This window comes from Dermatophagoides pteronyssinus, unplaced genomic scaffold, assembly GCF_027571235.1.
Source record: "Dermatophagoides pteronyssinus isolate colony J.1.1.1.1 unplaced genomic scaffold, Derpt_VIB-CSIC_2022.12 sq0007, whole genome shotgun sequence".
NCBI lineage: Eukaryota > Metazoa > Arthropoda > Arachnida > Sarcoptiformes > Pyroglyphidae > Dermatophagoides > Dermatophagoides pteronyssinus.
Genome location: NW_027461531.1, coordinates 1,018,078 through 1,033,157, shown reverse-complemented (window position 1 = coordinate 1,033,157; position 15,080 = coordinate 1,018,078). Strand labels below are relative to the sequence as shown.

The window sequence follows — 15,080 nt, the reverse complement described above, 5'->3', positions numbered from 1 at the left end:
ATGTTTGCTCTAGTTTAAACTAGATTAATGCCGGTTTAGTAGCCGGGATGCAATAGAAAATTATTCATTTAAAATCCACGTAGGCCTTAAGGTAAATATCTTGGTCGCTTGGTTGCCATCGCCCTTCATAGCAGGATGTTTCACTTTTCCATTGACAATAATCTCTTGGATTAAACTATTATGGCGAACTAATCAGTATTTGTTAATCCCATAGCGAAATATCTTATCATTGTAATTCCTCAATGTAAATTGATTGCAATCATTTGATGGTTAGTAGGCTAGAAATGAGCATTCAATCATTTTTATTCTTGATTTGAATTTGTGCGTTTCTTTTCATCAATAATTTTTATTTTTTAAAATTTTACATTTTTCACACATAAACATTTCTTCTAAATAATATCATAAACACCAAATCCAGGCATGAAATTAATCAATTTAATCATGTCACCTTGGATAATTGTCCTTTTGTGGACAATCCTTGTTCACCAATCTGTGGCCATCGATAGTTTCATTGATCAGATCTTTGAAATGCCGGCAGTTGAATCGAACAAACTTGGTGAGTAAATGCAATAAATTAAAATCAATTAATTCATCGATTAGCTTATTATCAATAGAAGCAACTGTATTCGCTGATCCAAAAGACTGGATTACTATTAATAAAAGTTTTCCAACTGTTGAAGAACAGTCATGGAATGAATTCCGACAAGATAGTAGACGTTTTTTCTATTCATTAGGTCGATATGAAGTAGGTGCACATCGAATGACAAACGAAACGATTACAGCATTGCTTGAAGATTATGATCGAACGCCATTTAATCGACTAAATTTTTTTTTCAAGGTAAGTCAGAGCAATAAAATGTCTATGAGGAAATTTTGCTAATCCAATTTGCTAAGATCTGGTATAATCAAGATGGTGATAAAGATGTCAAATGTGTCCGAAGCTATTATGTCTATGATGAAAAAATCGAGTTGCCATTGGACCGACCGGAAAAATGGGTCGAAATCAATCGAACAATAATAATTAACGATCGCAAAGAATTAGTCAAATTAGCCAAAAAGTCATTGCTAACTATGAGTAATCTGAATGGCTGTGAAGATTCAATATTAGCGTTGAAAGAAATTCGGATATCTTATGATCATTTTGATTGGAGTGATTTGAACAATACCATGATGATAAAAGAATTAAAACAACAAACAAAATCGATGTTCGAAATAAGCATGGGTACGAAGGTTGACCAATTAAATCTGTACAAATGCAAGGAACAAAATTGCATTTTTGTCTATAACTCTTCTATTCCACAAAAACTAAACCCACCAGAAGGTGTTCAATTATTTCATTATCATCATTCTTCTAATGTCGATCTTTCCTTTAAATCACAAGACAAAATCTTAGAAAAAACAAAAGATTGGAATCAGGAATCAGACGACAACGGGTATATGGTTTTTCTGACACCGACAGGCTTAGATCAAATTAGCAAACACCCATTTACAATAGAGATAAAGACAGAAAATGACGATATCGTGGCTTTTAATTTTGAAAATTCAGCATTTATTCCAAACGTGGAAGCCACCCAATTCATATTGAATAAAAATCCAGCACCAGACATGGTTAACAATTTTATCGACAATAAAAATGCTCTTGTATACTTGTGGCACAAAGATGAAACTAACAATGCCATCGAATCGGCAACTATCCTCCACGAACAAGTAGATCTTTCTGTCGACAATAGCAATCCTTGCTTAAAAATCGCTTACATATCGGATCGACCAATTAAGCGAATGAAAATCTGGTTACATATCAATTTTGAAGACGATTCCATACAAGAATTATACAATTTACATGAGCATCAACAATCAAATCTAACTGAAGAGACACTTCGATTCTGTCCAACTGATTTCTTGTACATAGACAAATTAGCAAAACCTTCAACTACACCAAAAGGACAGCTATATATTCAATTGATTGATAATGATCAGTCCGAAAACTTGATGTTCATCAGTGTAATGAATGAACAGAAATTAAACGAAATGAAAACAGAGGATAGTCATCATTTACCGCCATTTTTCTTTCCGATTTCTGACCCAAATTATCAGGTATGGGCCAAATCATTGATGCCAATTCCTGATGTCGAAAGAAATGGTACTAAATTGGTCATGAAAAATTTGAAATCCTTTGTCAAGTATTCTGTGTTTACCGAATGGTTATCTTATGTTGACAATGATCAACTTACCTTGCGGCCATTAATACTATCATTAAGCTCTCAAGTAAAAGAAATCCGTGCCAAACTATGTGATGTAACTAGTTTATGTATGGAATCAATCAAGAAAACGGCAATTTCCGCAGAAAAAAAATACTTGTTTGAATTTGAGCCTCATCCAAATCTCAAAAGCACTCACTTAAATTTACGTATCGAATTTATTACTGGAGAAGCTAATGAATTAACTATCGAAGTGATAAATTTTGGTAATCCATGTCAACCCATTCCAATTTGTGCAGGTACTAATAGCAAATGCGATCAAAGTATAACTGTTCGAGCAAATAACATGGAAGATGCTTGTTCTTGCGAGGAAGGATTCGATGGTAATGATTGTAGTCAAATAGACTTTTGTTTGAAAAAGGAATGCGCTCCTGAAAGATGTTTTAATTTCAAAAATGAAGCTAAATGTCAATGTGTTAATGAAATCACCGATGGAATTCGTATCTATGATGAAAATCAAAAAAAATGTATCAAACAAAAAGATCTAGAAACAAATAAAGGCAAATCCATAATGCTCGACACTTCTCTTATTGATTTACGGTTATATGACATTTGTGTTTTTATTCAAAATATCCCAGATGAGAAACAGACCGTTCCACTTCACAAATTGAAATTTCAGTTTGATCAAGAAGTTTTAGTTGAAATGGAAGGAATAGACAGGATCAATCTTATGAATTGTGTCTGAGTCATTATCTCAATCTTACCGCTTTAAATTGGAAGCATCAAGGACAATTGATTTTAACTCTTGAACAAACTGATAAATCAAGTATCGAATTCTATAATCCACCAAACGATTGGCAGCCTCCTATTCGCACTATTAATCTAAAAAATCATGTGCATTCAGTTGGAGTCGCCATTGAATCTTACAACATCACTAATAAGACAATTTTTTTCAAGTCTGAAACCAACAAACAGACAATATTGACTACACATTGGTTCGAAAATCCATATAGCATTTCAGGTGAATTTGAAACTGATCAAACGATTCGAATTGAAGTTGGCAAACCAGATCGACAACAAGTATGTTTTGCAATTGACAAAATTGATTGCCATGAATTTCTCGATATTGAAACATTAATTGGGATATTGAAAGAAAATTCGGCTCATGGTTTTCGTTTCGAATGGCTCTATAAAAATGGAATTGACAATGGCCATTTTGAAGTCTCTGTCTTTGATCCCTGTTGGCATGGCTGTTCTGGTTACGGTAATTGCATAGCTATTGGATTAGAAAATTATCAATGTGATTGCGAAAATGATCATTATGGTAGAAATTGCCAACTTACTAAATGTTCTGAGGAAAATGCTGAATGGTGTCGAAAAAACATTGGCCAGAAATCAGAATGTGTACCGCTCACTGAAAAAGAATTTGAATGTCAATGTCCGATTGGCTATCAATTTGATTCAAAATCTAATCCACCCAGGTAAATAGTGAATAATTTTTGTCAATTCTATTACTAAATATTTTTGCATATTGATAGCTGTCGACGAATAAACACCAAACGTAAATCGAAGATTTGTGGCACCACTATAGCGGATGAAACAAATCCACAATGTTTTCTGCAAAACTTGGCGCAAAAAATGAAATATCTGCCAGGTAATTTCCCTCAAATTGATCCATCTTTATTCAAATACAACCAACCGTCCATATATTTCACTGGTAAATCGGGTAGCCATATAAAAATCGACGACATAAGCTTATCAAAAGATGACAAAAACGATATTTGCTTGAGTTTCAGATATTTTTTGGCAGGTCAAAATGCTCGATTAAATCTTACAATGATGTCAAATGGGGAAAACGAACAAAATCTTTTTCAAATTAAAGGAATAGAAATGTTAAAACATACTAAAGAAATAATTCATGATGATCGTCGATCAGTGATGTCTTTTTCAAGTGATATGGAAAAGCTTTGTATAAAAGAAATGATTGGCCTGAAACAAATAGAAGAATTAAAATCTTTGACCATCGTAACAACTTTTGACCACCAATCTAATGATCTTACTTTGATACAAATCCATGGCATTGAAACACAGCCTATTGGAAAACGAATTTCAACTGAACCTTGGTTTTATATTAGCCGAACAAAATCCGGTCTTAAACAATTGCTCCAGCCTAATGATTATATAACCGAGAAAATTGTCAAAAGTGATTGGTGGCCTTTTAAATTTCCTAACAGACGTTGGGAAGACAAAAAGGTTGATGATAATGATGAACCGATGATTATATCGTTAATTTCACAACATTCAGATACCACTGGATTTGCTCAACTTGAAAGTCAATGGTTACAGCAAGCTATAAATAAACCGACAACCATGACCATCAAACTAAATTCTATGAAACCAAACAATCTACAACATGTACACATCATTTTATTTAATCAACAACGTCAACCATTGTACGATGTGGGTACTTATCGTGTATTCATCAAAGAAGACGTGAAAGATAATGAAGACAAACAAGATATAATTGTATTGGGCGAGAACAAAGTGATCAGTGTGCCACAATTAAACATCAACAGTGAAACCCTTTACAAAGTAGTTATTCAATTTTATTTCGATGATCCTGTTTCATCAGTAAATAAGCCATTTATTTTCGAATTGATGGATTTTGCATTCAATGATCCATGCATTCATAAAGACGGTAGAAATCAGGAATGTCTCAATTTAAAAGATCAACATGATCCGACTATCAAATGTTTGAGAGACGTGTCAAATCGTTCAAACATCGATTATCAATGTAATTGTGATTTTGAAAATGGTGCCAAAGGACGTAATTGCGAAGATAAAAACTATTGTAAGTTTCGACATCAAGACTACAACAAGAAAAAAATCAATGGTATTCAATATTGTGCGATTGGGGATGGTGAATGTCATGAAGGTCGATTCAAGCACTATAATTTTTTCTGTGAATGCAAAAATAATTCGCTTTGGTTTCAAATGGAAGAAAAGAAATGTCTTCCAGTGCAACAATGTCTGCTTGATATGCCGGGCCAATTAGAAAGACGTAAATGTCATGAGGATGAAACCAATGAAAAATGTCTTTGTGAATGTAAAACTGGTTACAAAGTAGATCCAAATGATCCGAATCAATGTGTGGTCAATGATAGCGACAAATGTGATCCGGGATTTTGTCCTGATGAGCGAATGTTTTGTGTGAGGCAAGGTTCCCAACAATTATGCAAATGTCCTCAAGGTTTTAAATTCGATGGACAAAAATGTAAATCTGATTTATGCCTATTTCCTTCTATGAATCCTTGCCAGCAAAAATGTAAACCTAAAGATGAAGAACCATACTTTCAATGTGAATGTATTGAGCAATATTATACGGCCATCATTGTGACAGATCCAACAACCAATGTCAGTTATACCAAATGTGAATTACGAAAGGATGTACCAGAGCCATGTCAGCAATGTACCGGCCCTAATCAACTATGTGTTGATGGCCAATGTCAATGTAGAGAAGGATTTGAAGCAAAGCGATCATCAAGTGACCAGATTGAATGCATTATTAAAGGTAAGTGGATATCTAATCTATTCAAGTTCCATGTTAACCTTTGTTCCACAGATCTTAAGATGGCTTGTCCAAACAATAAACTGCATGTTGATTCATTGACAAATCGAATAGTTTGTGAATGTACGGACAAAGATTTAACTGATTGGTGGCAACAATTGGACAATGGTTCATGCGGATTGGTCAAAACCGCCTGTGATGAAAACGAACAAGGCGATCTAACATGTCGCCGTTATGGAGCATTATGTGTTCTCAAATCAGATCATCCAGATAGCTTCGAATGCCTATGTCCACATGGATATATGTTTGTCGATGAAACTCAATCAAAAGAAGACAGTTTTTTGATGAAAAACCAACTGTCTGGATGTCATCCAGTTTGTGAGCTACCATATTATGACCAATTATGTTCAGCAATTGGTGGTCGTTGTAATCCTAGTAAATTATGGCCTCTACTTTATAATCATACTACGAAAGATAAAATAAAATCGAATTATTGTGATTGTCTACCGGGTATGTTCCCTGACAATGATAACGATGGTTATTTCTGTCGACAAGAATCAAACGTAACAGCTTATCGAATGTTACATACATGGACGGTTGAATTACAAAATGAATTCGAAAATCGTATGGATGAATTCAACAAATTACTGGGAAGATTTTTCAATTATTCGAAAATACTGGAAACATCTCTCAACAATAACAGGTAATCATGAATCATCAAAAATCGGCATCACAAATAATGAATTGTCGTTCTTATAGGTTGGATTACATTGATCCAATCAATTGGGCTAGAGCACAAGTTCGTTCATTAAAAATTAATGAAGAACGAATTCAAAATAAGCGAAATGAATGGAACGCATTGATAAAAGAGCAAGTGTTGCGTGAACAAGTTCGTATCATGATGGCAAATTTTGGAGTAGTTGAACGCGAATTCCAGTTGGATTTAGTTCGTATGGATTCTGAACAAATCGAGAACAATTCAACAAGCGCAAATCAATATCAGGTGATAGTCTATGGTCGTGATGTTAATACAGACAAAAAAATCAAATGTTTAAATCATGATGATTGGTGTTTGATTCCGTACTTACAAATGGCATTTGAAACTAAAATTGAATCATTTGAGGTAATCAAATCATCAAGTTGTAAAGTTGCTTAATCACTAAATTTTGATTTGATTGTTTATTCAAAAAAAACATCTATATAGCCGTGCAGACAAGTAAATGTTTGTCAAGGAATGTCCGATTGTCATGAATCTAAAGGGTACTTTTCCTGCGAATGTAATCCGGAATATTTTGTAGTGGAAAAATCGTATCCATTAAAAACAAATGATCCCTCAGCCATAAGTAAAAATGAACGTTGTTTAAGCAAAGCGTTATGCGGTAATTGTACGGACGATAATCAACAATGTTTCGAAATGGATCCAGTTCGAAGTAAAGATGATAAAAGTAAATGGCTAAAAGAACGATTATGTGGATGTCAACCTGGATATCGACGAGATTCAGAACAGGAACCTTGTGTCAGTGTTTGTCAACCGGATACATGTGGATCGGGTGGTGAATGTTTACCCATTGGTAATGACTATAAATGCCACTGTGATAGCGAACATTATGGAGAAAGATGTGAGAATGAATTTGCTTCAAATGTAGGATGGATCGTAGCCATCGTCATACTCTCATTGGTTGTCGTAGGGGCAATAGCCGGTCTAGCATATGTGCTGCTTTTTAAAAATAGGTAAGTTAATCCTTTAATTTTTCATGTTGTACTCATCAACGCCCGAACGCTCATTTCGGACTTCATTGTCATCTTTTCATCTTGGACAGAACAAATCGATCATGACTTATATTCTATCTTCATTCTCGATTCTTATGCCATTCTTATGTTCAGGTCAACGAATAAAGCTGATTCACGTTCATCTCCAACATCATCATCATCATCATCAGAAACACTCGAATTTCACCAGCGGCAGGTTAATGTCAAAATCATTGAACCCACCGAATCCAACGCCATCGATAATAGATTATCGTCTAATCAGAACAGCACAAATCCGACAATAAAGATAATTCATTCGCAAGAATCTTCAACAAATCGATCGAAACATAGAATGGCTTTAATCACTCGCAATCGTGGTTCATATGATATAACACAGTCATCATGATTGAATTGTTTTTTTTTCATTTGTAATCTTGTTATCAAATTGAAGAGTTGTTGACATTAAAACATATTTAGATATCATTCCCATAATACCATTGTTTCCAATCTTTGAATGCTTGCTTGATCGGTAGTGCAGAATGGCTGAATTTATCGATCAGGTATGGTCGAATCGAAAGAAATTTTTTTTCGCAGTTGATATGTTCTAACTCATTCACCTGTGACACGTGTAATACAGGCATAAAACATGATGACAGGTGGCTGTCATTTTTGTCTACCCTGTAATCAAAAAACAAATACATTTGCACAGGAGACAATCAATTGATTGATTCCGGCAGAAGTTGTGTGAAAACACGCGTCATTTTCGAATACAATGATTTGAAACATGATTTCATTTGGGTCATTATTAGAGGTTACATTGGTAAGAGAAAAAAAAAGAAATCGCGATTGAATCATGCTATCAATGTCAAAAACAGATGCAAGATAGTATAAAAGAGAGAGAGAGGGAGTGAGAAAGAGAGAGAAGGCCATGTAGATCGCTATCAATATAAGTAGCAATGAAGATAGCATCAAACATATAATTATTACTTAAAACCAGAATGGCTGTCAATCATAAATCGGTTGATCAATAACCAAACAAGAAAATTAAAAAAATAAAGCTGTTTGTTTTTTGTGCTTGCGTAATTAGTCATCGTCATCGAATTTTGATAATAAATAATATTGAACAAATGAATTCGATGGATCGCATAGCTTTGACAATAATTAAAGTCATATAAATCGAGCTATCACCAGAAGGCATTCTCGAGACTTTATGAACGATCAAAGTCCTTTGATTCAATCGGTTGTTTACGATCAAAGATATTGATTATATAAATCAAATCGAGCATGTGAGAATGATTATTTATCAAATCTAATCTTTCTATTGATATGGATCAAGCTTGATTGATATATTAAAATAAGTATATAACGTGCACTATGTCAATGTCATTATCAAAACTAATGATTGCCTTGATCAATGATTATGTCTTCTTGTTTATGAGTTGAGGACCATCATTATTGATAGCAACAATATTAGCCACATCAGTAATGCACAAACACACATAGCACTAGGCATTCCTAACAGATTATGGATTGATGCCCACGGTGGCAAAGTCGAACAAAAGCAACCATCATTAAGTCGATGCGACCAATTGTTTTTCACCGATTTAAAACTTATTTGTTTTACGTCAGACCAACTGCTGTGTGTGTCTGTGTTTGTCCTTTTTATTGTTCAATCATTTAGTTGGTAATTAATTCCATCACAGGCTACAAAACTTTGCATTAATAAATTGAAAAGACTCCTCCTTGTTTGTAAAGCATTTTAATGACATCGAAGAGCATAACTCTTTCATCGAAGGGTCATTATTGTTTTTGTGTATGTTTGTAAATGTGTGCGGGAGTCAACCTGAACTGTGTTACTGGGCGCCAATAACAACATCAGTCGGGCAGGTACAGCCTACTAAAAGGTTTGGCTTGTTCACTTCTTTCTTTATCTTCTTTAGCTTTTTGGTTGCCCTATCTAGCTATTAGGCGTGTGTGTTTTGTTTCTGTTCAATTTATTCGAGTTTTGATCGGATCAATAGATCTCTGGTTGTTATTTGTTAAAGTTTTCATTCACACATCAATAGGAACGACAATTTTATCGATTTATCGTTATCGATATAATGCATGACCATTGATAGATATATGAACCCATCCATACATTTGATGATCAATCGAAATCGTCATAACAACAACTGTGCTTGTTTGTAATTATATTTGCATTCGTATGCAATGAATGTGAACGTCAATAGAATCCATCAGTTTATTTTTCATATGTTATTTCTTGTGCGTGGATGTGCGTGCCTCTCCTGAAGTTAGTTTGAAAAAATTACATGATGTTTACTACCGGTAGTAATTCTCATGAATAAACCTCAGGCAACAATAACCGGTAGTTGGATGAATATCCATGACAGCAATTCTAATAATCAGTCTGTTTGTCGAATTGATTATCGGTCCAATCCTACATTAGCAATGGCAGCAAAATTTCAATCATCAAATCATCAAATGAGCAATGGATCTTACCACGTTAACCATTGTACATATGATACGGATCCAAACAACACTGTTCATTCCATCAACATCAGTAAATTTGAAAATCAAATTCAACAGCAGCAAACTGGCACATCTTGTGGCTCATTGTCCGTTTATCCATTGTCGTCATCGATTTACAGTGACCAACAAAAATCAACAATAATGATAGATATGATGAAAGCCTATGGAAAAGAAGGATCAACTCCGTTTAGCACATCTTACAACGAAAATGTCATTGCACAGATATCGCCGCATGATTGGGATGACAGTAACATACGACAATCATTCATGCAAAAGCCATCAAGTAGAAGAACATTAAGCGAGAATAGAGTAATCGGTTCATCAAATGAATATTACACGAATGAAAGCTACAGGCACAAGAATCGCATAGTGGCATCATCACCACCGTCATCAACGAAAAATATAAAAAGAGAAGAATGTCTATCTTTACTGGCATTAGCATCTTCATGCACAGATGCTGCTGCTCGTCATTGTATTAGTCACGAAACTGATGCTAGCGATATATCAAATTCTTACATTTCAAAGATGAGCACTAAAATTAAAAGCATCGAAGAACGTAGCATTCGATTGACGCCCAATGGTAATAGTCATAACTATGACCATGTTGGTGTTGATGATGATGATGATGATGATGAACATTCAGATTCTAGTACAACGGCGTTTAGTCCTTCATCTTGTTGGTCGCCCGCGTCATCATCCACATCACCAGGCTCGATTTCTGCTGCCATTGCTGGTGGTGGCAGTAACCACCAGAATCTTCATCAGAATCAACAACAATCACAGAATTCAGGTCATAACGAACAACCTAAGGTTGTGAATAGCCATAATGAATATGATCATAGTTTTTCAGAAATTCGTCGTCATCATTCAACGATAGCTTCATCATCTACAACATTATCAACACAACCACCACCACCACCACCACCACCATCATCATCATCATCATCCTCCACTTGTCATCGTTTGATTTCGGTCTCGGCTTCGAGCCAGCAATATTATCCATCTTCGACGAACGCGGCAGCAGCAGCAAGACAACAACAACGACAACATTATCAACAATCTCAATCGATGGCCAGTCCGGTCATTCTAGATTGTAAATCACAACCATCAATAACTGGAGAGACCGATAATTCAATCGGCAATTGTCCCGAATCCATCAAGACGATTTCAAAATCAGCAACGGGCACCAAACAAACAACGGATTTGTCCAAGGACAGATCCCGAGAAGTGAGAGACGTCTCTTTATCATCATCATCAGCATCATCACCAACAAACGGTAGGCTACAGAGAAATTCTACATTGAATACTTCCGTTACTAGCAACAATTCGGAAACTGTTGGCCACACGATGACCATTGGGCAATCACAACGACATCCGAATCATCATCAACAACAGCAATCTTCCTGTACAACTCCGCCTACTTTTATTGTTCGATCCAATCATAACCAGTTATCGACATCATTATCCACTGCAGTGAGTACCAATATAAGAGCCAGCAGCAATTTGGCGAATTCAGATCCAATGAATTATCTTCCTTTGGTGAGTTAGGGTTCCGGCAGTTACAGTTATTGATCCACTTCCAGGCAATTTAATTCTGTTGCCTAGCAGAAGAAAGGAAAAGCGCCACAAGTGTCACGCCAATAGATTATCATCACAATGTTGATGGTAGTGACAAGTTGTAACAAGTTGATATATGATGACATTATAGACCGTTAATGTTAATGCTATAAATAGTCAAATGTGTAAATGGCGCCCGGTCTCCCGTATGCGTTTGTATGTGTGACCAGACCAGTAACGATTGATGCGCGCATCTGTCACATGTCAACAGCGCTGTCCTCTGCTATTTTTGTCCGCTTTATTGTCTCATTCATTCTTTCTTCGTATATGGCAGGATGAATTCCACCCATTCATCGAAGCACTGTTACCATTCGTTAAATGTTTCTCATATACATGGTTCAATTTACAAGCTGCAAAACGGAAACATTATAAAAAACATGAGAAACGCATGAATCTGGCGGAAGAGCGACACTGCAAAGAGCAACTGCAGGTATGAAATGAAATAATTATTTAGCAAAATGTTTGTCAAATTGTTGGATACTTTAGAATGAGCGACTTGAAGTAAAGCAAAAATGGGCATCACGATTATTAGGGAAACTGCGCAAAGACATAACACAAGAATATCGCGAAGATTTTGTCTTAGGAATCACAGGCCGCAAACGTATTAGCTGTGTGCTGTCTAATCCAGATCAAAAAGGCAAAATGCGCCGCATCGATTGTCTAAGACAAGCGGATAAAGTATGGCGTTTGGATTTGGTCATGGTCATTCTGTTCAAAGCAATACCACTCGAATCGACGGATGGGGAACGGTTAGAAAAATCTGCTGATTGCCACTATCCCAATCTATGCGTCAACCCATACCATATCAATGTTTCTGTTCGCGAATTGGACCTATATCTCGCCAATCTTATCTTTTCTCATGGTAGGCAATAAATTACCGTTTACTTATTAGATTTACACTATTACCCCTTTATCGGAAATAAAATCTGCATTTTTGCATTTGTAGAGCATTTACGTGGTATTCCTCCCCCAGCCACCACAGAAACCCAAGGATCAAGCTCGAATAGCAACACAGGAGCAAGCAGCACCGACAATGATGATCTTACACACCATCATCAAGAACAACAAGCCCAGACAACAGCTATCAATCCATGCTCGGTTGTGTTCACTTCCGAAGAATTGTTTCGATTATCTCGAGGTTTGTAATTCACTTAAACACTGATCTTTGTAATCGTTAACCCAATCAATTAGCATCAATAACTCAAACTGGTCAGATGGTAACTTATCCACAACAACAAGACGAAGAACAACAACAACAACAGTCGCAACTAGGCTCATTGGTTCATGATGTCAACATGGCAGAAGCAATGGCTTATCTATCAACACAGCAACAACAAATCAATTCATCAACATCATCACCCTCTCCTCATCCGCTCAATTACACATTGAGTCATACGCCTACAAACACTGTTGATAATGTTTCTGATTTAGGAAATGGCGGAAGTGATTGTCATCATTCTTCAAATACACGAATGGGTTCGGTGGCAGCTTCAATCAGTCAGCCATTCCATGGACAGCAAGAACAATCACCAATTAATGCTCACCATCATCATCATCATTCTAGCGTTTTTAACAATCTCATCTATAGTAATCAGTTTAGTACAGGTGGTCAACATCATTCAGAAACAACCAGCAATAACAACAATCATCAGCAACAATCACAAACGGTGGTAATAAAGCTTGAAGAATATCCTGGATGAGTATTACCAACATCATCATGAACAGCAGCAATCAGAATTCTCTTATTGGAGATGAATCGTCGGCTGCTGCAGTCGTTGGAACTACGACCAGCGATCAAGAGTCATTTTACACATTGTTGGCAGCTGCAGCGGCCACCACATCGGCCTCGGCCACTACAACGGCAGTAACAAACTCTAACATTTCTAGTCAGCAACAATCAAATAGCTTGCGGCGATCATCTTCGGCTATTTCGCCGCATATAAATAAACGACAACGTCTTCTCAACAATGACCAATGCAATTTAGCTTTTATGCAACATTCACAACCAGCGAATGCTACAACCCAACTACTACAGCGTCATTCGATTATGCTAGACACTAACGTAAATCTACTGAATCTAAATCATTCGCATCATCAGTCCGCCATAAATACATCGGACAACGGAGCTGAAAGTAGTTGGATGTCAACTACTAATGAAAGCGGATGGCAGTGTTCAGGTGAAACCGATACAAATTCAGATGCAATGATAAAAAAAGAATCGTCCATGTGCGCTATGTTGGTCAGCGTACATGATCGGCGTCATCCATCGATTGATGAACAATTGTTAACGGCCACAACTTCATCTTTCGGTGTTGGTGAACAATATGAATACCAACATCATTACGATCAATATCACCATGGCCAATCAGGTATGTCATGAAAATAACAGATTTGATTGATATTCAACACTTTGCCAAAATCAGATGTAGGTTACATTGGAATGGATGGCTCAACCAGTCATGTAGCTAGCGGTGATGTCACAACATCAACTACTAGTGATATAAGATCTCCAGTCGCTAGTTCTACTGTCGGGCCTGAAACTTCATCAATTTTGGAACAATCATCACATATCCATTCGTATGGTCATCATGTACAATTAGCAATGACTACCAGCATGGATCATACCAATGATAATCAAAATGAATCGGCCATTCAAGGACATTCAAATCAGTCGGAATGTTCCATGGAAATTATTCATCATCCTCATCAACAACCGCAGCATGCAAACCCAATCAAAGTGAAAGAAGAAATTCATGATGATGTGGCCGGAACTGAGTGATAGCAAAGTTATAAGTGCAATAGACATACACAAACAAAATAAAAATGTAAATCTAGCTTGCCTACTTTTCGAATGAATCTATTTTTGAGCAGCATTAAAGCATTACAATAGAATTGAAATAAAGTTTTTGTTAAAGTCTTTGTCACTTTTGGTGTTATGATCAGAATAGTACTTACCTCTGATTCAATAGTGTTAATGTTGAATAAATGCATTATTGGTTGGACGATGGCTACAAACAATTGAAGTCATTTTGACATATAAATTATTGATAGCTGAAAAATGGATTGTTTTGATTCTATTTAAAATGTAATAGAGAATATGGCAAGAGGAAGCTCTCGAAAGCAAGTGATTGTGATTATGATGATTGGATGGCGGGTGATGAGGGCAAATCAAAAAGAAAAATTTTTTTTGGCTCCATTCTTAGGCATACAGCCATGTCTTAGTCTCTCGCTTTCTTTTTTCTCCTTGTGGATGATATTAGGGAATAATATTCGATCCTGGCAACCGTTTGTTTGTTGTTGAGCAAGCCAAAAAAAACGCAGCATCAAATATTTTGGCACACACAATGGCAGCGACATGAAGAATGTTGGAAACAAAACAAAATTGAACAGCCGAATACAAAAAAGTCAACGGTGTT

The 15,080-nt window shown here is 36.0% G+C and overlaps 3 protein-coding genes across 4 annotated transcripts; all 3 read left to right on the top strand.

The window, feature by feature from the left end:
* The first annotated feature begins 528 nt into the window (after positions 1-528).
* On the top strand, positions 529-8,007 carry LOC113799557 (uncharacterized). Its single transcript, XM_075820603.1, has 9 exons — positions 529-556; positions 615-838; positions 895-2,758; positions 2,902-3,679; positions 3,737-5,769; positions 5,821-6,469; positions 6,526-6,889; positions 6,971-7,497; positions 7,651-8,007. The coding sequence occupies exons 1-9, from the start codon at positions 529-531 to the stop codon at positions 7,919-7,921; spliced, it is 6,738 nt and encodes a 2,245-aa protein (XP_075676718.1). The 3' UTR covers positions 7,922-8,007.
* A 1,014-nt stretch (positions 8,008-9,021) lies between these two features.
* Positions 9,022-13,366, top strand: LOC113799372 (uncharacterized). 2 transcript variants are annotated; one of them, XM_027349990.2, is made up of 5 exons: positions 9,022-11,586; positions 11,939-12,094; positions 12,151-12,526; positions 12,611-12,802; positions 12,856-13,366. In XM_027349990.2, the coding sequence occupies exons 1-5, from the start codon at positions 9,856-9,858 to the stop codon at positions 13,362-13,364; spliced, it is 2,964 nt and encodes a 987-aa protein (XP_027205791.2). In that variant the 5' UTR covers positions 9,022-9,855; the 3' UTR covers positions 13,365-13,366. The 2 variants fall into 2 exon arrangements, with proteins under 2 accessions (XP_027205791.2, XP_075676896.1); XM_075820781.1 differs by having other exon boundaries at positions 9,024-11,520.
* Positions 13,367-13,381: 15 nt separating this feature from the next.
* LOC142645169 (uncharacterized) lies at positions 13,382-14,588 on the top strand. Its single transcript, XM_075820796.1, has 2 exons — positions 13,382-14,033; positions 14,088-14,588. The coding sequence occupies exons 1-2, from the start codon at positions 13,382-13,384 to the stop codon at positions 14,441-14,443; spliced, it is 1,008 nt and encodes a 335-aa protein (XP_075676911.1). The 3' UTR covers positions 14,444-14,588.
* The last annotated feature ends 492 nt before the right edge of the window (positions 14,589-15,080 follow it).

Bases quoted from the DNA above. Each gene is read 5' to 3' on its own strand.
- LOC113799557 (XM_075820603.1), top strand. From the start codon at position 529: ATGCCGGCAGTTGAATCGAACAAACTTG. The intron at 5,770-5,820 runs GTAAGTGGATAT...TTTGTTCCACAG, and splicing joins GATTGAATGCATTATTAAAG to ATCTTAAGATGGCTTGTCCA. The intron at 7,498-7,650 runs GTAAGTTAATCC...TCTTATGTTCAG, and splicing joins GTGCTGCTTTTTAAAAATAG to GTCAACGAATAAAGCTGATT.
- LOC113799372 (XM_027349990.2), top strand. From the start codon at position 9,856: ATGAATAAACCTCAGGCAACAATAACCGGTAGTTGGATGAATATCCAT. The intron at 12,095-12,150 runs GTATGAAATGAA...TGGATACTTTAG, and splicing joins ACTGCAAAGAGCAACTGCAG to AATGAGCGACTTGAAGTAAA. The intron at 12,803-12,855 runs GTTTGTAATTCA...CCAATCAATTAG, and splicing joins ATTGTTTCGATTATCTCGAG to CATCAATAACTCAAACTGGT.
- LOC142645169 (XM_075820796.1), top strand. From the start codon at position 13,382: ATGAACAGCAGCAATCAGAATTCTCTTATTGGAGATGAATCGTCGGCT. The intron at 14,034-14,087 runs GTATGTCATGAA...TGCCAAAATCAG, and splicing joins ATATCACCATGGCCAATCAG to ATGTAGGTTACATTGGAATG.